General features: G+C 42.8%; 1 protein-coding gene across 3 annotated transcripts in view; it reads right to left on the bottom strand.

Moving 5' to 3' along the window:
• Window positions 1-27,030, bottom strand: part of ADAMTS17 (ADAM metallopeptidase with thrombospondin type 1 motif 17) — a 201,402-nt gene that overhangs the window by 31,400 nt on the left and 142,972 nt on the right. For all 3 annotated transcript variants that reach the window (XM_072870584.1, XM_072870586.1, XM_072870587.1), the window contains 4 exons: window positions 25,190-25,270; window positions 14,756-14,913; window positions 10,297-10,456; window positions 8,170-8,305 (listed from right to left, as the gene is read on the bottom strand). In XM_072870584.1, the coding sequence (XP_072726685.1) occupies window positions 8,170-8,305; window positions 10,297-10,456; window positions 14,756-14,913; window positions 25,190-25,270 (535 nt within the window). The remainder of the gene's footprint in view (window positions 1-8,169; window positions 8,306-10,296; window positions 10,457-14,755; window positions 14,914-25,189; window positions 25,271-27,030) is intronic.

Here is a 27,030-nt window from a genome sequence, read left to right as displayed (position 1 = left end):
GCGTTACTTTTGTTCCCTCCCCAACGCTACAGTGAAATTAATTTCCCTACTTTCACAATAATAGCGTGGATGTGACCAAAACCACATATACAATAACACAAATTTTTCTGGTTTTATTAAACCTGTTTTTTTGGAACTGGCTCTTAACTACAACTAGTTAAGAGCCTGTACTACTGCTGAATAAAGTACCAGAGGAACTTTGCTACTAAACAAGACATAGCTAGTCTGAAAAAGCACTTGTGACAGAAACTAATCTAAAGCAGTGTAATCTGAGGGTTCTATTTCTAATAGATTTTATTGCGCACCTTTTAGTTTAACATACATTGTTGCGCTACTGTACAGATGAGGATAACTCCAAGTCTAGTTAGCACTGGTTGTCTTTAGCACCAGTTTGTGATGCAAAATCATGTCCAAGTTGCTCTTAGTTTTCTGAGGTACCTGTGTGAAACTGTGGCTCTACTGATGTTAGGCAAAATTCAGACCAACTTGCAGTGGGGCCAGGATTTCACATTGGATAATTTTAACATGGAGAATTGGAAAAGATTTCTGAGAATCAGTCACGTGGAATTGACAGTCAGATATTTTTTGCTTACAGCTATCAAACTAAGTTCATGCTTGAATACGTAGAAGCAAGAAAACACTGTTTACAAATGGACTCATGATTTCCATGAAATACGCAGACTCTGCTATTGTGTCTTTCTCATCCTACACACTTCTGAAATTCTCCACCATATCTCTGCTATACTGGGGTCAAAATAATCAGGTGAATCTTGACTTTTGGGAACAGGTCATGCCACACCCAGTCACAAGAAGGGTTTTTTTTTGGAAAAAAGTACAAGGAATCTAGTAGAATAATACAGCTGCTGATGTCGAAAGTAGGACTCCAAGACTAACATTCCTGTCTGATTGCCTTTATAAACAGTGCTCAGTAATTTTCCAGTACAGTAGTCATTCTGCTAACAGACTTGCCAACTTTCACTCACACAGGTTTCTTTTTTTCTTTAGTGATTATCATTTTGACAGCTTTATTTTTTTTTAATTTCCCACCAATTATAAGATCAGCCACAGGACAATGTTTTATAATTTACATGCACCTTGGGAAGTTTTTTTTTAAATGGAAGACATTGTATTCTCCCTCCTCCCTCCTCCAAATCAAGCAGATCACTCAGTTTCTGAGGACTCAGTGTGGCGCTGCTGGGAGTAGGTGTCCTTCTTGCTGGCAGCTGCCTCACTACACTAAGGCACAGAATATCAGCACTCTCAGAGCCCTTTTGCAGGGAGTTACCCCCATCCTGAGCCATGGCTGGTGTATCTTTGATGGGGCAACTGGTGTCCAGGTCCATTCCCTGCCTTTCAAGGAAAGCAGTGCCTTATCCTCAGCTCACACCACAGGATGCAAACAGTGTGAAGAGCATTACAGCAGGCAGCAGCAGGAGTGAATTTCACAACTAAATATTTTGCTAGATTATCCTGCTAATCCTTCTTTGTGGGTAAAGACTGCACTTGGCCTGAAGAGCCTCAAACCAAAGAAGCACAGATCATTTAACATTTTAAAACAAGGAAATGTTCAACCATAAGGTTGTTGAGTCAAACATTATAATGGGAAAAACTGTGATGTAAGCCAGCCTGAGGGTTTACACTAAAGCTAAGAAACCTGTCTCATGACTCCATGTGAAAACTAATGTCAAATTAACTTCTGCTCTAGCAAGTCGTCTTGAATTATTTGATGTAAATGCATTTAGCAGTAGCCATAAGCCCTCCTCATTTTACTCTCTGTCTGTTCCCAAGCCTTCTCTTACTTCTCTTCCAGAATTGCTTCATTGAGTTGAGTTGCTGGATTTGCTTGAAAATATCTTTTTGTCATTCAGTAGCTAATTAACTACTGATTGACTGTTGCTGTACTTGATCAACCGCCTACAACCTGGAAGGCATGTGATTTTGTCTCCTTCTAGTGGGTGGTGATAACCAGACGTGCCCACACCAGGACATCAGCTACCCACTCACGAAGGTGCCCAGAAGAGTCTCAGGCTTTCTGGTCTACAGCATTTGGCTTCCTACTCCTGCAAGACATGCCGGAGACCTGCTGCAGCTGCCCACCGCCGGCAGCCCAGGATGCTTTCCCTGAAGAGCAGCCACCAGGGCGCAGCATTGCCCGCTTGCTCAGCCGCCTGCAGCCACCGCGTCTTGCACAGTGTCCAGCACAGTCCTGGCAAATTCATTAAGCTCAAACTGATTCTAGAGATCCCAACTCCAGTTTTGGGAAGTACTTCAAAATGAGCTCTTACGTGGTGCCTCCTTGGATCAGAGGGTGCTAACATTACTATTTATGCCAGATTTCCAGACTAAAATGATTTGAAACCCTCCCCATGCCTGTTCCTTCTTTTCTTTTTTTCATGTAACCAAATTCAAAACACACCAAAGGAGATGTTTCTTAGCACAAGGCACAGATAAGGTTTTGAACTCGTTGCCATTGAACCTTATGGATGATAAACATTTGTACAGGTTCCAAAAGAGTCTGACTGCATTAATGAAAGAACATATCCATTTGGAACCATTAAATGTCTAGCTCAGTCCCTTCAGTTAACAGACACTCCCAATATGTCCCTCCAGTTTAGTATAATTTCCATACAGCCCTGCAAGTAACTTGCTAACATTCTCAAGGAGTTTTCCATCATACTGCTCCCCCCCAAATTCTACTATTTGCAAGACTTTCACCTCACAAAATAAAGTCAAAACTGTTCTGCTCCCCATCTACCTGTGATGATAACACAAATAAATATGGTGCAAACAGACCAGAATCAGGGAGACAGACTGATTTCTGTACTCTTGGACTGTTAAACAGAGCACTGTCACAGGTATATGGTGGAGGCTAAAGGGAGAGGTGGACTCTCAGACAGCAAGGGTCACACAGATAAGTACCATGAGCTTAAATCAGACCAGGAATCAAAGCAATGGGCACTATCAACCATCCCACACTGAGGCACCATGCTTTGACCAGTCACTAGCCTTTTGGGCAGGTCGGCAAGGTGCTGAGCCAGCTGGGGCCTTGGCTGACTCTTACAACTGGCTTAGCTTTTTCCCCAGTGGGCATCATTGTGGTGCGTGAGCCCTTGAAGAGCATGGTGTTGGATTCCAGTCCACGGATGGAAAAGTGAAAGGGGGAATAGAACAAAAAAAGAAAGAAGCGATCCATGTAACCACAGACCTGACCTCAGCAGCGTGCCAGGTTTTAGAGTGGATTTCAAGGGAAACAATAATCAAGGACATAGTGGTAAATGGATGCAACATAGGTTTCCTCCAGGCAAAACTCATTGGCTGTATTTCTTTGATTACAATAACTGCTTTTCCAGACAAAGGAAACGTGGTAGATTTAATCTATTTGGTTATCAGTAAATAACTCCTTTTGCTGCACTGGAAATCCTTTTTAAGTTGGAGAAACTAGTGATATGCTGGGAAACATGGATATTGATGCATAATTCATATGGTAGGTGAGAGCTGGCCACAGTGTAGTGCTTGCTGTAAAGGAATATCAGATATGAAAGGAATTTAGATTAGTTACCAGTGGACTTCCTGAAAGATCTGTCTTGCATTTCATCTAATTTAGTATGTTCATTAATGACCCTGACACAAAAAGAAGAAAACTGCTGAAAAATTGGGGAAAATGCTGACAATACAAAGTCTAGAAACATTGTCAATGCAACAGAGGATTAGGATGTCATACAGGAAGAACTGAATAACCTTGAGTACTGCAATATCAGAGATAGGATGAAAATTAATAGCATACAGTGCAAGGCTGTGTGCTTAGGGACTAGTAACAAGCATTTCTGTGTTAAAGTAGGATTCATATGTTGAAACAAGTAAGGAGGAAAACATCTAGAATGCTTGTAAGCCACAAATATGATGCAGCCATGAAAAAAGCACATATCAAGAGAGTTACTGCCAATGAAGACAGAAGAGTATGAATGCAACTGTGTAAGGGCTAGATTGGACTGAGACTGGGATTCTCCTTACAATTCTGGTCAGCTATGCACTCAAATTATGAATTTAAATAATGTAAACTAGAGCACTAGTAGAGAAGGTGAGCAAAGGCATGAAGAATTGATCCACAGTCTCTGATCCAATAACAAGTTAAAGAAAAGTAATGGATTTAGCACAGTAAAATGATGGAAGGAGGACATACACTGGTTTGCTGCATCATATGGCACTTAGTCCAAGGCAAAGAGCTGGGGAGGGAAAATACTGTATAAGCAAAGGAATACGGCTGATGCAGGAACAAATGGCTGGAAAATGACAATGAATAATTAAGGCTGGAAATAAAAGATCCTGAACCACATGAACAGCAAGGTCACAGGAGATCCTTCCAGTGAGGGAAGGAGACTGTGGAACAAAATCAGTTTATGGAGTCTATGACACACTGCTTGTAGTCGCAGAAAACTAACCCTTGGACTCAGGAGATACTTTCAAGGCCTAAAAGTGAAAACAAGGGATCAGGTCTCCTGTGGTTTTCTGTAGATGAAGGCAGGGATTTCTGGCTTTTATGCTGCTGTTAAGCATCTGTGTAGGAACACCACACATTCAGCAGGTCCCTGAAAGCACTCAACCTCTATTAAAATCTATTACAGCAAAGAGGAGGAAAATTAACAGTGTTTGCATACAGGCCATTACAAGTCTAACAGTTGGGAAATTTCATGTGTTTTTGGTTCTTTTCCTGCATTAGAGGGGAGCAGTTTCATATTCATAGACCCAACCATGCATGTTGAAGTGTGTGGCCACTGGCCGACCTATGTTTTCAGTAATAACAGCTGATGTGATCTGTGATTTCTGAGTCTTGTGCCAACATGAGTGCTGGGTTTGCCTATATATTTGGGTTGGTGTTCAGTGTGCTGGAAACAACCCATACGCACCGTATGCAAGAATCCAGATTCCATCTGGTTACAGCAGGGTTTTGTAAAAAATATCTAAAGAGCTAGGCAAAGGATTAGAATAAAGAGGTGCTAATAGGGTGCAGTTGGGACAGGAAAGGAAGCTGTAAAGAATTTAATGGAAAAAGAGGGTCAAGGAACATAAAAAATAAAATAGGAAGAAAAAGAGGCATTTTTTTAAAAGGTGAAAGAGTAACAATAATAAAAAATGAAAGATTCTTTTATTTTTGCCAGTTTCAACAAAACCGTTAAGAAAATTCTCTTCTCTGACATTTAATTTTAAAACATGTCAGTGTATCAAATCCTTTTTTTCAATCCTGCTTTGTTTTTTTCAGATGCAGGGTTGCAGTTGCAGAGTTCTAATCTTCTCTTTGGCCTCATGAAACTACTGTCCCCTGCCCCACATTATTTGGCTCTCCCAAGAGGTGGCTGAAGTTCAAAGGGATATATAATTTGCAAAGCACTTTGGGATCGTGCTGGAAGAAAGACACTGTTATTAATATCATACCTTTTTTTCTCCAGATCACTTTATATATATAATGTGGGTTACTATTTTTTTATTTTTATTACAATCTCAACAGCCACAGCCTCCTCCTCTTCCTCCATTTATACAACACAAGCTCACCCCATCCCAAAGAGTTTGCAATCCAGATTATACATGGATTGAGAGAGGAAGCAAAGGGACAGTGTGGGATAGTGAATTAAAGTCACACAGCACATCCACAAGAGAAACAGACTGAGTGTCCTATGACCCAGTCCTGTGCTGGCCATAAGACCCTTCTCTAGAGACAAATTCTCTGTAAGGTGATTCTCTTAAATTTTGAGTAAAAGTGTAAATGTAGTTCAAAACGCACAAAACAGAGCAGGTTTACTACAGAAAAGAAAGCATTGTTCCTTCTCCTGAACTCAGGTAAAGGGCTTAGGTCTGAGTGGAAATGGGAAAGGACCTTATTGTAACAAGATGCTACAATAATTTTACTTGAAACCCTAAAACAAATTCAGGGCTCATAAAAAAAGCATTGACATGGTGAAAGAGAATGGTTTCTTTAAGATGTTCTTGGTCAGAGAATATGCTAAGCATGCATTTCTAATATCTGGGTGGGCAAACGCAAGTGGAAATTTAAATTCTACAGAGGCACAGAGAATGCTTCTGAAAATGTTTCCAGTCAAAAGCATGTTAAGTGTGAAAGTGTGGTCTACACGGAGGGAGTGAGGGAGTGTGGTCTATCAGATCATCAGCAAGGATTTTGTGGCCTTTCCGGGTACTAAGCACGTTTGGTGTTTGCTGTCATTGCCCTGAAAAAAAAGGACCAATGAGAGTGTCACTGTGCCAGTGCTAATTGCTCCTGGGGAGAACTGTGCTGAATTGTGGCTATAAATTGCCTGGTAGCTCCATACAGAAGAAGACATACCTTGGAATAACATTAAAGGCTGGACCTGAATCCCCAAAGGAACACAATCTGGATATAGGAACAGAGTATTCCTTTCTCAGGATTTGTGTGATTTAACCTAACCCACTGTCACTGCCCTGGACAGGCAGCAATGTCATCATGAAAGTGTGCACCAAGGAGGAAACTTCACCGAGGGCTCAGGGTCATGGAGATCCCATTGAGAAACAGCACTTATGGTTTATGGCTCTAATAGACCTGATGGCCAAGACCTCTCTTTGTTGCTCTCAGCTAGTAGAGGCAGAAGCTGCCCGCTTCTTCCAGAGCTTTGTAAATTGCTTTTCTTCATCTCTACCACCTGGAACCCCTCCATATAACTGCCTGGGCTCACTCCAGTCTCCTCCCAATGGCTTCAAAAAAGGTCTAGAAGAAATATTTCATGCCAGGGCAAAAACACAAGCAGATGCTCCTTGTTTCTGTCTCTGAGAGAATGACATGACAGAAATCCCAGCATCACTGAATTTAGGAAACTTCCTCATGGAAATGACAGTTGTTTCCTTGAAGTCATTGGGAGTTTGGCTCTCCTTACACACCTAGAAGCACATGGGGTATCTCATTATACCTTTCAGTACCACTGAAAGCAGTATGGCCACAATATTGTACAGCAGCAATAATAGGCAGTACAGACAGAAAATGAAACCTGAAACAGCCAAGCCTTATTGATGGATTACCTGACACTGGATTTCCCTGCTTCAGGGTACTTTAATCAGAGTGCAGGTCTAATTAGAAGGAAGTGTGCTGTTTCTCATTTTCCCTATTGTTTCTGCCAGCAGGATTAGCTTTGTAGGTACGTTTCCCTGGCTTGTCTGATTATACAAGATGCAACAGCTAGCAGGTTGTTTTGAATATGCTTTTTTAGATAGTGTTGAGCTTTATCCTAAATTGATTTTATGTTCTAACTACTATCAAAAGTGGAGTGTCTACATTACTCCATAATGCTAAACATTACTGCAGAGCAAGAGTGAACTTTTTTGTTAGCAAACAAACTGAACAAATTAATTTGCCTTCCTGCGTTTTGTCATTTTGGCCAGAAATGTCTTTTTTTTATAATGAAGGTCGAAATTAACTCAGCTAAAAGCACTTGCCAAATTAAAAAGAGAGCTTTTTATTATTTTTAGAACTTATTACTATTAGACCTCTAATTACTCCTACAGATACAGAAAAGCACTCTTAGTGAAGAAAGCATCTAAAATGTGTTTCATCATAATTTCTTGACTTCAGCAAGATTCAGGTATGTTTCCAAAACTATGTAGGTGTTGCTAGACACTGTACAAACTTCACATGAAGAAGAGACACTTCTTGCCTAGAGACTCCCAGTGTGAACTATGGTCATAAAGATCAGGTGTGCAACACAGCAGGACAGCTGTAGTAGCTTAAAGGCTGTGAGCTGTTTGTGAGGGTTTTTGTAGCACTGTTTGACAATTAATGAGATTCTACTCTGTGCTGATTAAAAAAAAAAAGGTTAGCTATGCAGTCACTGCACTCTTGTCTAGCTTTATACTGCAAGTTGCTCTGTCACCCCGGAGGCAGCCGAGGTGAAAAGACAACCATCCCCAAACAATGCATGAAGGCAGCTTGCATGGAATCTGGCCTTACTGGCCACAAATTAAATGGACTCTGAGGTAATAAAAATCTGACTTGCTCAACAAAAGGAAATGAATATTACAGCTGGTTACTATGGCTAACAATGTGTCCCAATACTTTTAGACATTTTCACCATGTTCACCAGGTGAAGGCTTTGAAAATGGGCAATTTCTGAAGGAAAGGATATTGGGTTTTATTATTTTTTAACTCCTTACCGTGACTGGCAGGGGTGTGTGTTACATTTCCTGACCTGGGGCTCGGGGCGATTCACTCGTTGGCAGTCACTGTCATTCACCAGTGTCATGGTCTTGTTAATAATTCGAGTACAGGACACAATGGTTTTCCGTTCACCTACAAGTCAAATAAAAAACAACTCTGAAAAAGGAAACCAGTGGCTAAGAACAAACCCATGTCAAGTCATTAACCAAAACTCAAAAGCCAGGAGCTCCCTACTACCTCTACAAGATGTAACCTACACAGACCTACCACCTCTGCAAGCAATCTTATTTCCCACTTCTGCCTTACCTTTGTACTGTTCTGTTTTTTTTTCAGAAAAGCTACAAATCTTTCCTCAATAATTGTGAAATTGACTGCTTCACAGGAACAACACATTCGGCTTTCTGTTTCTCATGTTTAATGTGAAAACGATCTTGAAAACAATTTGCTTTCATTTCTGGTTCCTCCTCCACATGTAGCTGTGCCCTGTAATCACCTAGGACAGATGCTCCAGCTATATAAGCTGAAGCCACACTACCATCCACCCCTCAGTGACTGATAATGACAGGACAGCTGCCTCTTGCTGCTCCCCATTCAGGAAGAGTCAGGTTGAAAAGGAGTGCCTGGGGTTCAAGAGTGATAAACTGCGCTTGTTTGTATTTCACAAAGAGGTGAAATTAAGTCACCAAAATAAATTATTTCTCATCTTCTGATCCTCCAGGTTTAAAAACCCTGCCAGTGGGAGACATGTTAGGAGTAGTTGGCATTTCTCACGTAAACTGTCTGTGCATCAGGAGTTTCACTGTAGCAGTGTGGCCCTCAGGGTTCAGCCTTCCACTGTGTGACATCAGGAAAGCTGTGCCACAGGGTGGCATGACAATGACCAGAAGTGACAAGGAAAATGCCATGCCTGCACCATTTGACTTTGCCTTACTGCTAATTATTTTGGTTTCTCAGATCCTCTTCTTAACCCTGAGAATGCATCAAATTGAGTTTATTCATGATCTGCATCAGATAACAAAAAATAACTTACATCCTGTTAATAAAAAATGTGTAAAAGTCTGTATGGAAGGGAAAAGGCCCTTCCCAGCTTGGGTAAATATTAAGACCATCGAAAACCAAAATATAAGAGATCAGTTGCCATCCAAGCTACTGATGGTAGGAGCCATATTGCCAGTAACTGATTTGATTCAAATATGTGGCAGGCTTGCAACACAAATCAAGAGCCACAAACAAATTTCCTACTCATTCACGTGAGGGTTTAATGGCTCTAAGAAATTATTGATTTAAAACATGAGTAAAAGTAAGTGTGCCTTTTAAAATGCGTTCTATTTACAGAAAAAAGTAAAACCATTATTTCAGTACACTGAGGGCAGTGAGCCTTCAAATGTGAAGATGAGCACTCTTTCTTTGTGTCATATAATATGATAAATAATTGGGTCTGCTGGTGAAGAAAGACTGGCCAGAATGCATGGAAATGATCCACTCTCCTCAGGGAAAAAAATACTTCTTCCAGCACTGCAAATTCAATGGACAGTGGCTGACAAACCAGTCTCTGGTTTCACAGGCATCAATTCCCCCCAGGCTTTCAGCAAATCTGTCTCAGCACATCCTAGGGATCATCTGAAAAGTGTGATTTGCAATGTGCTCATGTACTCCCAGAAAGTCCACCCCACATTAAGAGCGTCTGACAACGCCAGGAGTTGTGACAGCAGCACTGCCCCTGTTTCATCCCTGGGGAAGGAAGTGTCTTTCAGTGAACGTGCCTGAACACCTGTGAAAACTCTGCTCCAAGAATGTGACGGAGGCTTGAGATATGGGGCTGCACACGGCGCCTTGAGCCATCCGTGGAGCACTAATCCAGGTGCAGTTCCAGCCTCCGGTAACGAGCCGACAAAGCAGCGTCCCTGCCAAAATGCTGGGTGAAAATTAACTGTGGGGATGTGGATGATAGCTGGGAGAGCTGGTGAGAATGAGCTCTCATTTGAGTTCATTATGGCAACATCCATTCCCATGGCCAGTTTCCGTCATGCTTTGGCAACGCTGTCTTCTACAGGCACCTCTCTAATGGCTGGTGTCTGCAAACACCATACAGCAAGTTCCACCAAGCTTCCAAATGGCCTTACCTCCTCCACACTGCACACTGCACCCTTCCCATCCGCTGTGCGTCCAGATGTACAAAGAATCCTGTTGCTTTTCTGGCTCACTTCTGTTTTCAGCCGTATAGTTTACAGGAATGGTGTATTCATAATGAATTCCATAATTCTGGTCATGAAATAACAGCACCTGGTTTAGCAGGAAAAGAAAGACTGTTACAACACGCTGTGTACTGGGAAAGCCAACAGACTGCAGAGACAGTAATGCTGGAAATGCTGTCTCAGGCCAATATTTCTAAAATATAAGTACCTCATGAAAGGCAACCAAGTCTTTATCTAGAAACCTGAAATTACAGTGGTATTGGTAAAACAGGGAACCGCGGGAGCAATAACCGCTCATGATTTGTGAATATTTAAAACAGTCATGGAGATGTCTAAACCTGGAATTCGGTGCATAACTTTGTTTAAGTCTCAAATGCGATCAGTAGGCCACTGGCTATCTAAAGAGAAATAGTAAGACAACAGGAAACATTAAATCGGCAGTTTTCATATAACAACTATTTTAATGAGCATCTAGAGCTAAAAAGTCACTCATCATACCTGTCCTACCCTTGTTTTCTAGAAAGCAAATTGTCTGCAAGCCTCATGCAGAGACTCAGGCTTATGGTTGGGGACCTTTGTAGAGAATGGGGAAGTTCTGGGTTAACACTGTACTGTTTATGGATGATGGTCCTGGGCAGCCTGCTCTACACTACCCTGCTTGAGCAGAGGGTTTGGATGAGACAACCTCCAGAGGTCCCTTTCAACTTCAACCACTGTGTGATTCTGTGAGCTGCAGCATTTACTGTTGCATTTGAGTTGGGCTGCAGCAGTCCATAGTTTGAAGGCAGAAATGTTTATGAATACATCTGAAGGAACAAGGTGATCCTTCTCAAAGTAAAAACAACTAATGCAAAAGAAAGTCACATGCCTCCTGGGAAATGTGGCACTCAAAGTGAGCATGACTATTCCTGCTGACAAGCTGTAGGAGCAGGATTTTATTGTCGCAGAAACCTGAGGTTGACAAGGAAGAGCCATATCATACAGCTGCTGGCAACATATATATTTTCATACCCTGCATATTGCCAGAGGAAGGTGAAACCTGCTTCCAACAGCAGGCTGATTGTTTCCCATGGAGTCACATGTGACGTCTCTAGTGTTACTACTCCAAAACTCAATGACTATTAAAAAAGGCAGAGGAACAGAGAAAAATGCTTAAGTTTTCACTACAGGTAGATGACAATTCTGGTCCTGTTTTGATTTACATGTTGGGCTTCATTTGGCTCTCACTTTCACTGGCTTGAGTCAGAATTGACTAGAAGACACTCAATGGAGTATGAGGTCCATGGAATCTGAGTTACCACACTATTAATCAATGCCATAGAAGTACTACTGTAATGCTCATGGTGTGGCTTTAGACTTACTTATACTTATTATCCCATAATCTCAGTGGCATTAGACAGGTGAATTCTGCTGGCTCTTGTCACCTATTGAAATAGGAGCACCACCTTATCAACTAAGATATTTTAAGCAGGGCTATCGTAAGTGAAGCAAGCAGCTGCCCAATTAAAAAAAGCAAATTTGCAAGTGCTATTTTCTCCCAACAATAATTGTTTCCCATTCAGATTGGCAGAAACCACTCCTCCTTAACCAATAATCTCACTAAAGCTGTCATAAGCTCATTTAACCAAAAAAACCCCCATATGTGCTGAAAGAAGGGGTCCAGCTTGCAGCCACTGACATCCTGGAGGTCTGTGCAGGGAACACTGTGGGGCTACACAAACTCAGCACCCATGAGTTGCTCTGCACAGTGCATAACCCTGGGCAGAAAAGCATCTTCCAGAAGATGTGGGGAACAAAGATATGATTTTGCTTCAGCTACAGAGGGAGCCTTACTACCAGAACTGAATACCAAGGTTGAAACTAGCCAGCCATCGTTACAGTTACAAAGATGGATGGGGTTTTTTTAACACATTGCAAAATACCAGGCAGTCAGAGGCAGAGGACGCAAGTCCTGCTCTGGCTTTCTTTTAAGTGCATGAGATACGAATTGTTCTACAGAATTGATCAATCGGCCTTGTCTAAAGCATCTTTATGCTCTGGGAGTGTTTGGTTGTCCTCTGTTGCCAAGAGGAGGTCTAGCACAGGCCTAGTTACACAAACATTAATTTCTCCAAGAAATATACTTACAGCAATGCATTTGGAGAAATGCCTCAAGTATTAAAAACCAGCTCCTAAAAAGAAATCCTTATTATCTCAATATGGGTGCAAGACTAGTGAATCTAAAGGCCCATATGAAACCAATTTCATGCAATTTCGTAGCCATATATAATTGGGGGGGGTGTGTATGTGTGCATAATTGGTTTCAAATGCAGGTCACAATGGATTGACTGAAGCTTCTGGCTCTTTGTCAGTCCAGTGTATTCCACCACTGTTTGAACAACAGTTTTCTATTTAGAGGTAACTGGTAACCATCCTGCCTTTCTTGCGTTGAAAGAATAAAACCCACTACCCTGTATCAAGGAAAAGATTAATATCTGATTTGAAGAAAAGACTTCACGTGTACTTTGTTTACAACTGGCAGTGATTTTAAGCCACATGTTTTTTTAATGGTCTGGTAACTTTTACTTTCCTCCTTTTTAATCATTTCTGGGGGGGAAGGTGAAGAAGGAAAATTTCCTCTGATCATATCTGCTGAAAATGCCAGTCTGTGCCTGGAAAAGATACTCATGGAGAACCTCATAATCACTAGTTTCCTATGTTAGTTACTTACTCCTTAATGAAGGGAAAATGAGTTTTTCTTTAAAAACAAAACTCTACTGATGCTGAAGTTCACAAAATGCTGGTACCAGGTTTTACTGCAGTACACTTCAACCAAGTAATGCCCTGGAAGGTTCCAAGAGCTGGCAAAGGAACCCTGCACAGTATCTTCACAAAAGGTACCTGTGCAACTCCTTTTTCTTACATGAGGTTAGGAAGACCTTGGCAGTACGAGATACTTTGTCAGAGTCCTGGTTTCAGGAGGGAATACTTGTGTTAAGGCTAAAGTCAAGCAGAAGATGATTTTTCTGATGATGAGGGCGGCTCCTGTATACACCTCCCTTGTGTGGGCAGACCTTGAATTATGTGGCTGAGTCAGGAAGGCGCAGGTGTGTCCAGACCTGCACCACTGACTATTTCACTGGTAACCTCTTTGAATCCAGCTTTACACTGGTCTGTATGTGAACCTAGTAAACGCACTAATCTGTCTGAGAAAGCAAAGACAAAACACCTCTTGTTCCTATGCAGCATATTTTGACATAGAGAAAGTACTGACAAAATGGAGTATTATTTTTTGTGTGCGTGTGTGAAAAGTTCAAGCAACTTTTGAGCTTTTCAAACTGGGCCATGAAATGTTGCACAATGAACACCTGCAAGCCAAAAATTCAGGTGAGGAAAGGGAGAGACTTCTGATTTTTAGCAGTGCTTACAGATAGCCTTCAGTGAACAAGAATGGTAAAAAGTCACAAGGAAAAGAAACAGCAGACAGAAAAATGTAATTGGATAAAAAAGTTACAGGAAACAATGCATACATTAAAATACTCAATGTTTGTATGCAAACCTCGCTATAGAAACTGTAAAGCTTTCTACAGACCTTCTACCAGTAACACATATGATACAGGCATTATTACAGCTGTCTTACAGATAGAAACATTAAGGTTACCACCAACATTAAGGGACTGGCTCATGAGTCACCCCATCACCCATTAGTGATGAGACTGGGACTACAATCCTGTTCTTCTCACCCCTGTGGACTTCTCACTCATGTTCTCATACAGCAGCCATGTGACTGTTTATAAAATGACATGCCTGGTTAACAGAAGGACTATCTTGAACATTAGGAAAAACTTTCAAGAACACCTTAAAATACATAAAATTGAAAAAACAATATAAAGGAAACAAGGAACATTTCTGTGTATAACTAAGTCACTACAGAGGGTCAAATTCACGTGTCATCGGTACATGCCAAATCTGCATCTCCTCTGTTAGAACAACAGTGTATTTAAATACAGAACATGTTCTAGCATAAGCCGAGAAGATATTTCGGCAAATATCCTTTCATGTGTGTGAGCGGGTATGTCCATGAAATAACGAAGGCCCCTGGAAACCTACATCCTCTACAATGGACCTGTCACATTGTCTGCGACACATTACAGGAGTATCCTGTACTGGACACCAGTCTACTGGGACACTGCATGTTCTCCCAGAATAGAGCATCATTTATTTTTAAGCAGGGAGCTGGGTTTCTCCAGCCCTTGCAATGCTGCAAAAGAATGCAAAGAGAGGCACTACAGCATACCTTTAAAAAACTCTGGTGAGGAAGCAAACAATCAAAATTTAACTTTCAGCTAGAATATAAACCCTGTATGTTGCATCACTTAAGAAACACAAACAAAGGATATAAAGTTACCATCAAGTGCAGTGGTATTTTAGTTGGTCCTTTGGCAGAGATTTTCTCCCACAGACCCCTTCGCACGTACCGGACAGTAGTGCCTGCGATCTGAAACTCACCAGGAAGCTCAATTTTCCAGTCGCTGTTAATGGATCTCTTACTGGAATCTTTTAAAGCTGGAATGAATCAAACACCACGGAGTGAAATGTAAGAAAATTTGTAATTACAATATAGACTACTGAGCTTCTGTCTCAGCACACCTGAAGTACAAGATGCAGTAGCCTTGTAATGGACATGAGTTTAAAAGAAAGAAAATATCATTATAGCTGACTCCTAATGTTTCTAACTTGGGCATATTCTGTATTTCAGTTGATTAAGGCATTTCTAATTATGTTAACATTGCTATTAAGTAAAAATAATGTCATATAAACTAGTCTTGCTAAGGTTTTACTACCTAAAATGATTACACTCTGCTTTCTGAATAAGCAATGTTCTCCGGTTTCAAAACTTCGAAGCATTCTCTGTGTCGTTCCATTGTCAGAAAATTTAAAGAGAAGAAAAAGAGTGCGCAGAAGGAGTTACAAAGGAAATAAAAGGGAGGAAAGATAACTATCCACTGTCCTTGAAAAAATACTAATTTAGGACTAAATGGTAGAACTCTTCCACGGTTTGACCTATTTCAGGAGTATGTCCAAAACCCACATGCAGTCATGGCATATTGTTGCATTCAGTTACGTATACAGCTCTGCTTTTGCAAAGGAAAGCTTGCACAACTGAAATGTTTTTCTTTGATTTTCAGTGAAGAGAGATTTAATTTGGATTTAAAAGTAATACTCAAATACTACAGAATTGTGCTAAGAAGCAAGAACCACAAAGTAGAAGTGACTGACTATGGAAGTGCAAAACTTACTAGCACATTTTCCTTACCCACTAAGGAGAGTGCAGACTGTAAACAGAGAGCATAATTAGAGAACAATCAGTCAGAGCCATAATTCTTCCTGGAATAATCTCAATATTATTTGCCAAAGGTTACATGGGAAACATGTAGGCATATATGTAAAATGAAAGTGCCTGGAATATCTGGTATATTGGAAAGTAACACTTAGATCACTTCAAGGATTATTCTTAGATCTAACTATTCAGATTTTAATCTTAGAAAAATGGATAGTACCATAAATTTGGACACATGCCAAATTGGCAGTCATGATGTAACAATCTGAGTGAGTGAGTCAACTAGGGAAGGCGCCCTGCTGGACCTGTTGTTTGTGAACAGAGAACGACTTGTGGGTGATGTGATGGTTGGGTGATGTGATGGTTGGAGGCTGTCTTGGGCATAGCGATCACAAAATGGTAGAGTCTTTGATGCTTGCAGAAGTAAGGAGGGGGGTCAGCAGAACTGCTACCTTGGACTTCCAGAGGGCAGACTTTGGCCTGTTTAGGAGCCTGGTTGACAGAGTCCCTTGGGAGGCAGTCCTGAAGGGCAAACGAGTCTGGGAAGGCTGGACAGTCTTCAAGAAGGAAATCTTAAAGGCACAGGAGGAGGCTTTGGAAATGGCTCTCACCATTTCCAGGAGGCGCAGGAAATGGCTCTCACCCCTGAGGCCATTTCCCCATGTGCCAAAAGATAAGCTGGCAGGGAAGAAGACCAGCCTAGCTGAACAGAGAGCTTTGGCTGGAACTCAGGAAAAAAAGGAGAGTTTATGGCCTTTGGAAGAAGGGGCAGGCAACTCAGGAGGACTACAAGGATGTCATGAGGTTATGCAGGGAGAAAATTAGAAGGGCCAAAGCCCAATTAGAATTTAATCTGGCTACTGCCATAAACCACAATAAAACGTGTCTCTATAAATACATTAGCAACAAAAGGAGGGCTAAGGAGAATCTCCACCCTTTATTGGATGTGGGGGGAAACACAGTGACAAAGGATGAGGAAAAGGCTGAGGTACTTAATGCCTTCTTTGCCTCAGTCTTTAATAGTAAGACCAGTTGTTCTCCAGGTACCCAGCCCCCCGAGCTGGAAGACAGGGACAGGGAGCAGAATGAAGCCCCTGTAATCCAAGGGGAAATGGTTAGTGACCTGCTACACCACTTAGACACACACAAGTCTATGGGGCTTAATGGGATCCACCCAAGAGTACTGAGGGAGCTGGCAGAAGCTCTCACCAAGCCACTTTCAATCCTTTATCAGCAGTTCTGGCTAACCGGGAAGGTCTCAGTTGACTGGGGATCAGCAAATGTGATGCCCGTCTACAAGAAGGGCTGGAAGGAGGATCTGGGGAACTACAGGCCTATCAGTCTGACCTCGGTGCCAGGGAAGGTTATGCAGCAGATCATTCTGAGTGCCATTACACAGCACATACAGGACAACCAGGTGATCAGGCCCAGTCAGCATGGGTTTATGAAAGGCAGGTCCTGCTTGATCTCCTGATCTCCTTCTATGACAAGGTGACCCATTTAGTGGATGAGGGAAAGGCTGTGGATGTTGTCTATCTAGACTTTAGTAAAGCCTTTGACACCATTTCCCACAGCATTCTCCTGGAGAAACTGGCTGCTCATGGATGGGTGTACTCTTCACTGAGTAAAAAAATTGGCTGGATGGCTGGGCCCAAGGAGTTGTGGTGAATGGAGTTAAATCCAGTTGGCGGCTGGTCACAAGTGGTGTTCCCCCAGGCTCGGTATTGGGGCCAGTTCTGTTTAATATCTTTATCAATGATCTGGATGAGGGGATCAAGTGCACCCTCAGTAAGTTTGCAGATGACACCAAGTTGGGCGGGAGTGTTGATCTGCTTGAGGGGAGGAAGGCTCTACAGAGGGACCTGGACAGGCTGGATCAATGGGCCGAGGCCAACTGTATGAGGGTCAGCAAGGCTAAGTGCAAGGTCCTGCACTTGGGTCACAATAGCCCCATGCAATGCTACAGGCTTGGGGAAGAGTGGCTGGAAAGCTGCCTGGCAGAAAAGGACCTGCAGGTGTCGGTCGACAGCCAGCTGAATATGAGCCAGCAGTGTGCCCAGGTGGCCAAGAAAGCCACAGCATCCTGGCTTGTATCAGAAATAGTGTGGCCAGCAGGACGAGGGAAGTGGTTGTCCCCCTGTACTCGGCACTGGTGAGGCTGCACCTTGAATACTGTGTTCAGTTTTGGGCCCCTCCCTACAAGAGAGACACTGAGGGGCTGGAGCGTGTCCAGAGAAGGGCAATGAAGCTGGTGAAGGGTCTGGAGCACAAGGCTGATGAGGAGCGGCTGAGGGAACTGGGGTTGTTTAGCCTGGAGAAAAGGAGGCTCAGGGGAGACCTTAGAGAGCAATACGCTCTCTACAACCACCTGAAAGGAGGTTGTAGTGATGTGGGTTTTGGTCTCTTCTCCCAAGTAACAAGCCATAGGACAAGAGGAAATGGCCTCAAGTTGCGCCAGGGGAGGTTTAGATTGGATATTAAGAAAAATTTATTCACCAAAAGGGTTGTCAAGCATTGGAACAGGCTGCCTAGGGAAGTGGTTGAGTCACCATCCCTGGAAGTATTTAGAAGACGAGTAGATGTGGTGCTTAGGGACATGGTTTAGTGGTGGACTTGGAGGTGCTAGGTTAGCGGTTGGACTTGATGATCTTAAAAGTCTTTTCCAACCTAAACGATTCTATGATTCTATGAATCTAATACCACAGAGTTGCTGCTTAAGTATGACCTGAAGATACTTCTGGTAAAACACTTACATACTTGCAGTGTTATACTCTTACAGCTATTAAAACTGGTACTTGAGGTGAAATAGTGTGAGAGCACCAGTGGCTGTAAACTGAAGTCTGGTTTGCAAGGCAAGATCTGTATATTTTTATGTAGACTGCGCATCCTGAGACTGACTAAAGTCTGGCAGCAGTTAGGTTCAGAGAATGTAATTCAGATAGTACATAAAGAAACCTATTTTGATCTTCAAGCATTAATATAAAATTCGTAGATCATTTATCTCTAAACTCTCCTTCCAAATGTAGCAAGACAACTCAGCTTTTTTTTTTTTGTTTTCAAGCAGAACTAGCTTTTGAAACTGTATTTTCCTAAACTTTCCTTGAGAAAAGTATCAATCAAATCTCTGTGTTGATACACACATGAAGATTTGCAAGCGCAAAATAAAACTGTTCCTGAGTTTGTGTGTGCTTCATAATGCAAACATTGAACAAGTTAACATTCAGCTGCCGTAATTGTAAAGAGAAGTCAAGTTACAAAGCCGAGACTGGTCAGTGGACAGAATGTGAACTTGGCAGATGAGCTTAATACCCACTTGTGCTGAAGCCTGGAGGGCAGAATATTCCAACCTGCAAGCACTAGCTACAGGCATAATTTAAAATGTCCCTTATGTTGTTCTAAATTACTCCAGAGGCTTTTTTGTAAGTTAAAAAACTGGACAGGCATTATAAAGCTCCAGCATCAGAAACAACCAGAGCTTATGGTCAGGATACTTCCTGATGCCTTCTTTGCTCTCAAAAGGCAGAAGCAGGTGAGACATGATCTACCCCTGGGTTTGATGGAAACCAGGCCACAAATAAAAAACAACAGCAGGCAAGGAACAGCCTGCCACAGCCACGCTTCTTTCAGAGTCCATGAGCTGGACACACATGCATAAGGTCAGATACTGTAGGATCACATCCGTCCTGTCAGGAAGTGCCTCTACACATCAGTAAGGACAACGAAGAAAGCTCTACTGCAGAAGGAAGCCCTGTAAGATGAATATTGAGAAGAAAAGATACTTGGAGTAACATGTCCTTTCTTCCAGCGTAACTTACTGCATCAGCATCACTGATATCCTTCAAACACTAAAAGACAACTCAGGCCATAAGGACATCACATTACTGTTGACTCATCAATGCAAGTTGATTTAGGGATTTATGTGTTTTCTACATTAGAACAGAAGCACAGTTATTCAGATGTCTGTGTGATGCATTGAAGGAAGAGAAAATTGGCAGACCCCGTTCTAACAGAGAGAAAGTCCCAGACCCCTTTGTGGATATCCATGCACCATGATCAAATTTGCCCTGACATCAGACAGACAGAGTAGCCCATGTGTTACTGGGCTTCCTTAGTTCAAGGTTAAGTGTGTCTTTTGGCTAAACCTTTAACAGGATGTTTTCTTAACCTCCAGCATTTCACGCCTATTTTATTCTCTTCCAGTAAAAAACACAACCTTGGCTTTCACTTAACTGAGTGTGTTGCAAGAAGGTAAGAGGAGCTGATTTAAAGCCTTTTAAAGTCAATAGGAAAATCTCCCATTGTCATTTCTTTGGATCAAGTCCCCCCAGTCAGCAAATCCTTCTAGGTGTGCTTAGGCTACGTATAATTGTCTAATATGCTTGGGAGACAAGGAACTAGACTTCTTGTCAACTGCACAACACAGCTGACTTATCAGTTGGGTCTAATTTACTGTGGGAGTGTTTGTAGTGGTACTGGGCTATTCTACATAGACTTTCCTTTTATTCTAGCTGACCATGTCTAACACCTTTTACATAGCTATTACAATGAAGGTTCCCTCAAGAAATGAGGGGCCAGCTCATTCCTTCCTCAAATGAGGTTTAAGAGGAAGGAAATCCCTGTTAGATTTCTCTTTAGGGGGTTTCCTAAGAAACTGATCTATTTGGCTCAACAGGACAAGTGCCTGGCTCCACAGATCCCAGAGGGTCTGCTGAAGGTAAGAGGAGATACCTGAAGTGATTCCAGCACAGGGCACCATCTCACAGTGGAAACCTGTTTTAGACTATTCCACATACAGTGCACAGACATGTTCCCAGGCACCTGGGAACCTCTATGATGTTAAAACGGTCCCTAGCATACCTTATGGCTCAGTTCAACTTGAATTCTCCCAAATAAGTCCCAGAGTGGCTTCAGGATCCAGGACTTTCCAGGGTCCCTCCCCAATAAGCAGTATGCAGGCAGCTCCCCTTCACTGGGGGCTGAGAGCCCATACACAAGATGCTCCATGACCACTGGCCTCAGTGTCCAGGAATATTTCAGGGCACATTCAATTTACCAGCTGAGCATCGTTTGTAGTGTCTAACCCCTGGGGAAGTCTGGAGCAGGTGGAGGTCGCAATGTCCTCTGCGTCTGTGAGTGCCTTTCTGAAGATCTGCATCCTGGGGAGTTACTGAAGAAAGGTGGAACATCCTTCTGTCCTGCTGCACACAACCTTCCTGACAGCTCTCATGGTCCCATTAGAGGCTCCAAAATCAGGGTGAAGGAAAACTGCAGGCATGGTTTCCCCAGGAGGAGTGGGATGTATGTGGGGTTTTTTTCTGAGGAAAGTTCTCTTTGGCACATACTCTAGGGGTATGATGATGTCCTGGTATTTGCATGCTACAGCAATATAACTCTGTGGCTTACTTCTCTTCCTGCTTTGTTCCTCAATCTACAAAGTACCTTCTGCAAACTTCAGATGGAATTCTGAAGCAGGATTCTTTCCTCTGCCAAAGCCTAGTGGCTTCTGGGAAGATCAAAGCAGCCATCACACTGGCCTTGAGGAGCCGTGAACATGACTAATCAAAGCTGTGGATGAGATAAAACTGTCTCCATGCAGTATGGCTGACTAGTAAAGATATCATGGCACATGCTCAAAACAGCATATAAGAGCTTGAATGACTAAAACTATGCTTTCGTTCCAGCTCATCATCAAAGGAAGATAGCTCACTGATGAAAAACAAAATGTTTAATCTTTGTGGACCTTTTTTCTGGGAAAGGTTTGATTTTGATTGCTGCAGGCACTGCTCCCTTAGTGACTGAGGAGACAGAGAGTTTGGAAACAGCCCTGTTCCCAAAGATGCTCCTTTGAGGATTGCAGGAATTACACTGGAGACTCAGCAGAGTATTTGGGCCAAAGTGTTTTTGCCACTGTTTGTCTTCATTGCACACAAGTGCCCCATCAGTAGGGATCAATGCTGCAGCTATAAAACCCCCATGCCTCTTAGACACAGGGTACTGCTCTTTCTCCAATGACTTTTGTCACACACAACTCTTGCAGGCCTGGCTCTGCATAGCCCCAGAGGTGATAGGACTATATTCAGTGGGGTGAATAGGGCCTTTTGCTCTTATTGAATGCTGTGCTTTTCATCCAAGCATTGCAGAAGCACTTTGCAAGACAGCAATTACCTTTACTGCCATTTTAGAGAATAAGCAAAGCACACAATAAAGAACACTTTCCCAGCCTCGCTGAGAGCTCAGTGGCAGGAGCTGAGGAGACCAGGATATACGCAGTCTTCTCTGACAAAACTCGTCTGACTGTGGTGGAAAAGGCCAAACAGGAAAGCAGCTGTGAGCCCTTTTTGCCAAACGGTCCTCACCGATTTAAGCTAGCACCCAGAGGATTTATTCTGCCTTGGACAGCTGGCTGCAGTTCTCCTGGGACCCTATGCCTCAAATAAGGTAGCAAGGCACAGCTCTTTCTCTTCTCCCCATTGTGGGTGTGTTTAGGCAGTAGCAAGAATCCACTGTTACATCTCTAAGCCTTTTCTGGCTCAAAGTTGTACAGCAGAAGAGCAAAAGAAAAAGGAACCCCAGCAACAACTCATAACTTCTTTTTTCTTGTTGGCTGGAAGACAGGAACTGACCAATCTATTTCTAAACCTGGCATCTAGTCAGATCTTTATTTCCACCTTGGGTCCCTCCAGCTTGCTTCCCAGCCTGTGGGCACAAACTGCCGAGGCATTTCCTGTTCAAGGTGGTTTTTAAGCATTACAGCCAGCCAAGGCAGCCAGCGTGGGTTGCCTGTAGGTGGAGGGAAATTCTTCAGGCACTGCTCCCAGCACATGGAATGATGATTCCAAATTATGCTGGGCTCATTTCCAAAGTGCTGTACCCGGTTCTGAGTGGAAATAGGACCTGATTGGACTCAACTTTGTCAGTGTAATTGAAATAGAAAATCCTTCCATACTCAGACCTAGATTTATAATGCATTATGAGACCTATCAGAGTGACTGGATTTTGTTTTCTTGGTCATCTTTTTTGTCCTATTGGAACACTCCTGCTGCTATTCTTCAGCTTAGGTTATCAAGACATTGGGTATCTTTTCTTTGTGTCCAGTGTTCCTTGAAAGAGAAAACCCTGGAAAGCTTAGAGAGGTTCTCCTGCCTCCTGACCATGAACAAAAGAGCTAAAAGCATTCAGAAGCTTTAAAATAGCCAGATTTTTATCTATCTTTATGTGATGCACACAGAGCGAAGTCCTGCTCTCAAATATACACAATCCTAATCTTCACCACCCAGTGGGGAAATATCTACTTTAGTCAAGGTTATGTGGTGACAATGAAGGGTAGTCGCTAGCTCCACATAAGACTCTCAGTGCTGCAGCTATCTGCCAAAGCCCAAGTCCCGGACAAATACCCGGTGCAGATCCCACCAAGACAAACAAAAAGGCTGGCTTCCAGAAGGCAGAGTATTTGCAAAACCCAAGGAAACACTGGCTCTCATTGTTCCACCAGTGCTTTGCTATGTCAAGCATCTTACATGTAGGCGTAGTCCTCTCCCAGCAAGCTGGCTGCAGCATTAGTGGAAATACCAGCAGTAGTGATACATGCTTCCTACCAAGAAGTGGCACAAATGCCAATGCTTTTGACCTAAGGGCAGCTGAATGACATGATTTGTCCTCTTTTTTTCCCCCTGAATGTGGAATAAAGACAGAGAACAAAAGCATCTTTCCCAGTGATATTGCCAGCTTTGGTAGCATCTCAAGACAGAAAACCAATGGCACTAGATCTGAAATCCTAAGACACAATCACTATGTAAATGTTTTCAGCAGCATCCTATATCCCAGTACTGGATATTAACATCTCCTTTTGGCTGCGGAGATGGAGGAGCAAAAGACATGGAAATCAGAAACCAAGGGTCCTCGTCGGAGCTTTGCTCCTGACTCCCTGCATAGCCATGAGCAAGTTGCAACACCTTAGTTTCCCCTACTGCAAAACAGAGAGCAACAAGCTTCGTAATCCTCTCAGAGTTCCTACCACAGGCTTGATATATAACTGGAAGCAATTCCATCTTTCAGAGTGCTTTTCTATCCTAAAACCTTGCAGTGTCTCTGCTCTGAGAAGCTCACTTTGAGAGAACCAGAACCTGCACAAGTGAAAACAGTACCTAATACTTCCCGGCTAAGGGACAGCTGGAACATGCATCTGTTCTAACCACTGCAATGACAATATCAGCATATGGAAGGGCTGAAACACTGTTTGATATGGAAGGACAAAAATCATGTGTTAATGAGCTCATCAACAACAAGAAGAGCTTAGGTTTGACAATGCAGGGGTCTATAAGCTGCAAAAGTTCACTGAACAAAGGAGGAAGTTTGGGATTTTCTCTTATCCTTTTGTTTTCCCACACAGCATAAAGAACTTAAGAGAGACAGAAGAATTCCTCCATTTACGTGTGGCCATGCAGCTCTGAGTGTGCAAAGGATGTTTCAATGTGCTGGGTGTTCTTTTGGGCCTTGGACGATTTTCCTTCAAATCCCTGCTCTGCCACAGGCTTCCTGTGTGAATTCAGGGCAACGTGGCATTAGCATTTCTATGACTTGGTCTCCCTAGAAGTAGATGGGAGATAAAGCCCTTCATCTCTTGCACAGTAATGACATGAAAAGAAACACCCCTAATATTGGAGAGAAGAGGCAGAAGATCAGACTGGCAGATGTATATTGTAGCTGACCAGTTGCATTTTACAAATACCCTTCCAATCTTTAATCTAAGCAATTAGTAACTGGACAACAAATTCATTGACAGACTCGGCCCTACAACAACCTCACATACAAATCTGACACATCACCCATGTCTAAAACTTTGTTTCCAACAGGGAAAAGAGGAGAGGAAGCCTATTCCCTTCAAAAGGAATGCAGAAGTAGAAATGAGAAGAGGATTAAACAAACTGTTTGGCCTGAGAAAGTAGAGGCAAGTGGACTAGAGGCTGCAGCTAGCCCATCTCAGAGTGCAGGATCAGGTCTTGGATACAGCATCAAGTGAAAACCTGCTGCTGCAAGAAATGGTGCAAGTAACCTCATGGTCAGGTTATTGAGGGATATCAGCTGCCCTGCCCTGCCTCTGCTCCAGTCTGAGCTGGGCGCCTTCCTATCTGTATCTCTGCCATTCCTTTCTCTAAAGGCACTCTTCTCTTTCCCACTCCCTCCCAAAGTGTTGTGTGCTCCTGGCAGCTATGTTCAATCCAGTGCCAAGTTCTTTTCAGGAACTCTTCTGTCTATATAAAAGTATTCTCTGGTCCTTTCAGGTTGCACGGGGCCTGTTAAAGTGTCACATCCTATCACATCAAGCAAACATCACGAAACCAAGCCATGAAAGCAGAGAGAGATTGCAGCATGAACAAAATTAACAGCCATGTCCTGGCAACAACGAACCTGTCATCTTACAGGTCATTTAGCGAAGGGTCATTTTAACAGAAAACAAAGCTCAGTTTTGAATTGAAACATGTTTTTCTTTTGTCTTTTTACCCAGAAAACTGTGAGCAGGCTTATCCTCAACCACTCTGATCCGCCGGGCACCTGCAGGGATCACAGCTGCTTCGATGTAACCTATGGCAACAAAAGAGCAGATGGATGAGAGCATGCCACAGACAGCCAGAGGCATCAATCATTCAGTATCTCACCATGAAAAAATCAACTCCTGCCCAGGTTGGGGAATGGGTGGGAAAAACTTCAAATGAGACGCCTGCGTTGGCAGCCAAGTTTCACTGCTGTGACATGCATGGTTATGACTAATGTTTCAGCCTGAGAAGAGGGAGAGAAATGCACGTGTGCTGCTTAATTGTGACTTAAGGCTTGTGCTTGGGCCTAATTAATTTGCTCTCTTCGAATCACCCTGGCTCTCCTGCAGTACTGACAGGGATGCATGAGGACTGTTCCTGAGCTGATGCAAAGTGTCACTGTCAGGAGCAACGCTGCACATCACAGAACAGACATCTGTGATTTGAAATGAAGTTTCCAATAGATGCTCCTGCTTTCCCCTCCAAAAAAACCCCTGCTCGAGGCTGTCATCAGTGTCAGAAAGGACTCACTTCCACAAAACATTTTGATGATGCTAAAACTAAACAGCAGGAATTAGTGGGACAACTAGGGGAAAAAAATTTTGTTTTCACTTACACTTCAACTTTATACAAAAATTCTGGAGGATATAAAGGTAACAGTCTCCTTGCATCGAGCTGCTAAACAGAATTCCACAGTTCAGATTTAATGCAACAAGGACTGACCACCAATCACCTCTAAACGCTACCAGCAGACACACATGCCAAATTAGACCATCTGAGCATCCGACATGGTAGGGAAGTTTTTAACAGCACCCCATCATATTTTTATAGAATTCTCTTGGTTTTTATCTTTCTGAAAATCTCTTGGCCTTTTCATGCTTCCTTCAACAACCAGCAATACGACACAATTATACCACTTTTGACTAACAGCATAACAGTAAGAATAACTAGGAGCGACAAGGAAATGTAGCCTGTTTTCCTCCACCACGGAGCCATGTGGAGTTACGGACTTGTTCCATGGGGTGGAAGTGGTGCCTTTGAACTATAAAGCTGAAGGAACATTAGGGCCCATTTCAGAGGTCTGGGAGCCAGGCAGAGTTTTTCCACTGGCTTCATTGGACTCTGAATCAGGCCCCTGTAAATGACACTAATCTCATCACAACCATGACTTGATTCCTTCTAATTGGCCACCCAGTTTACTTTGCAGTGTATAACTTGGCACCTCTTTTGGGTTATTGCTCTCCCCTTTCTTTTAGATGTTAAGCAGCTTATCCTGTATGTTCCCTCATCCCTTTTTTTGTTTTAAAGGGCTGTGTGAAACTGTTCTGTGTCAGCCCTGCCTTTATGGAAATCAAGGGCATTCTAGAGCAATGGGTTGAAGTGCTGGCATAAAGTAACTCCTCTAGCATTCAGCAATGTTTGGGGAGCTATTCTAGGGGAAAGTGCAGCTGAATGGCCGTGCTTCTGCTACACTGATACGGGGAGCCTCAAAGGAGGATGCTGACAGCCTCATGCATTTCAGGACTAGGTGTTTCTGTTACCACTATGACATGGAGTGAGACAGATGGGGATTTTGGGTCTCAGACTATGGATTCATTTCTACCTGTCTGAACCAGCAGAGTGCCCAGCCGCTTTATTGTGCTATGAATATGGCTTGAGCTCTTGGGTTCCACGAGGTGCATTGGGTGGATAGTTGATCAGGGCTAGACACACTCTCTCTTTCCCCGATCATTGCATCTGAATGACACTTTCCATTTGACCCTTCAGCTCAGTTCTTTTTGCGCTTGTTCCTCCTGACTTCTCCCTTAC

This window comes from Ciconia boyciana, chromosome 8 (assembly GCF_034638445.1).
Source record: "Ciconia boyciana chromosome 8, ASM3463844v1, whole genome shotgun sequence".
Taxonomy (NCBI): domain Eukaryota; kingdom Metazoa; phylum Chordata; class Aves; order Ciconiiformes; family Ciconiidae; genus Ciconia; species Ciconia boyciana.
Note: the sequence above shows the minus strand (reverse complement) of the source record. Positions and strands in the feature narration are given on the sequence as shown.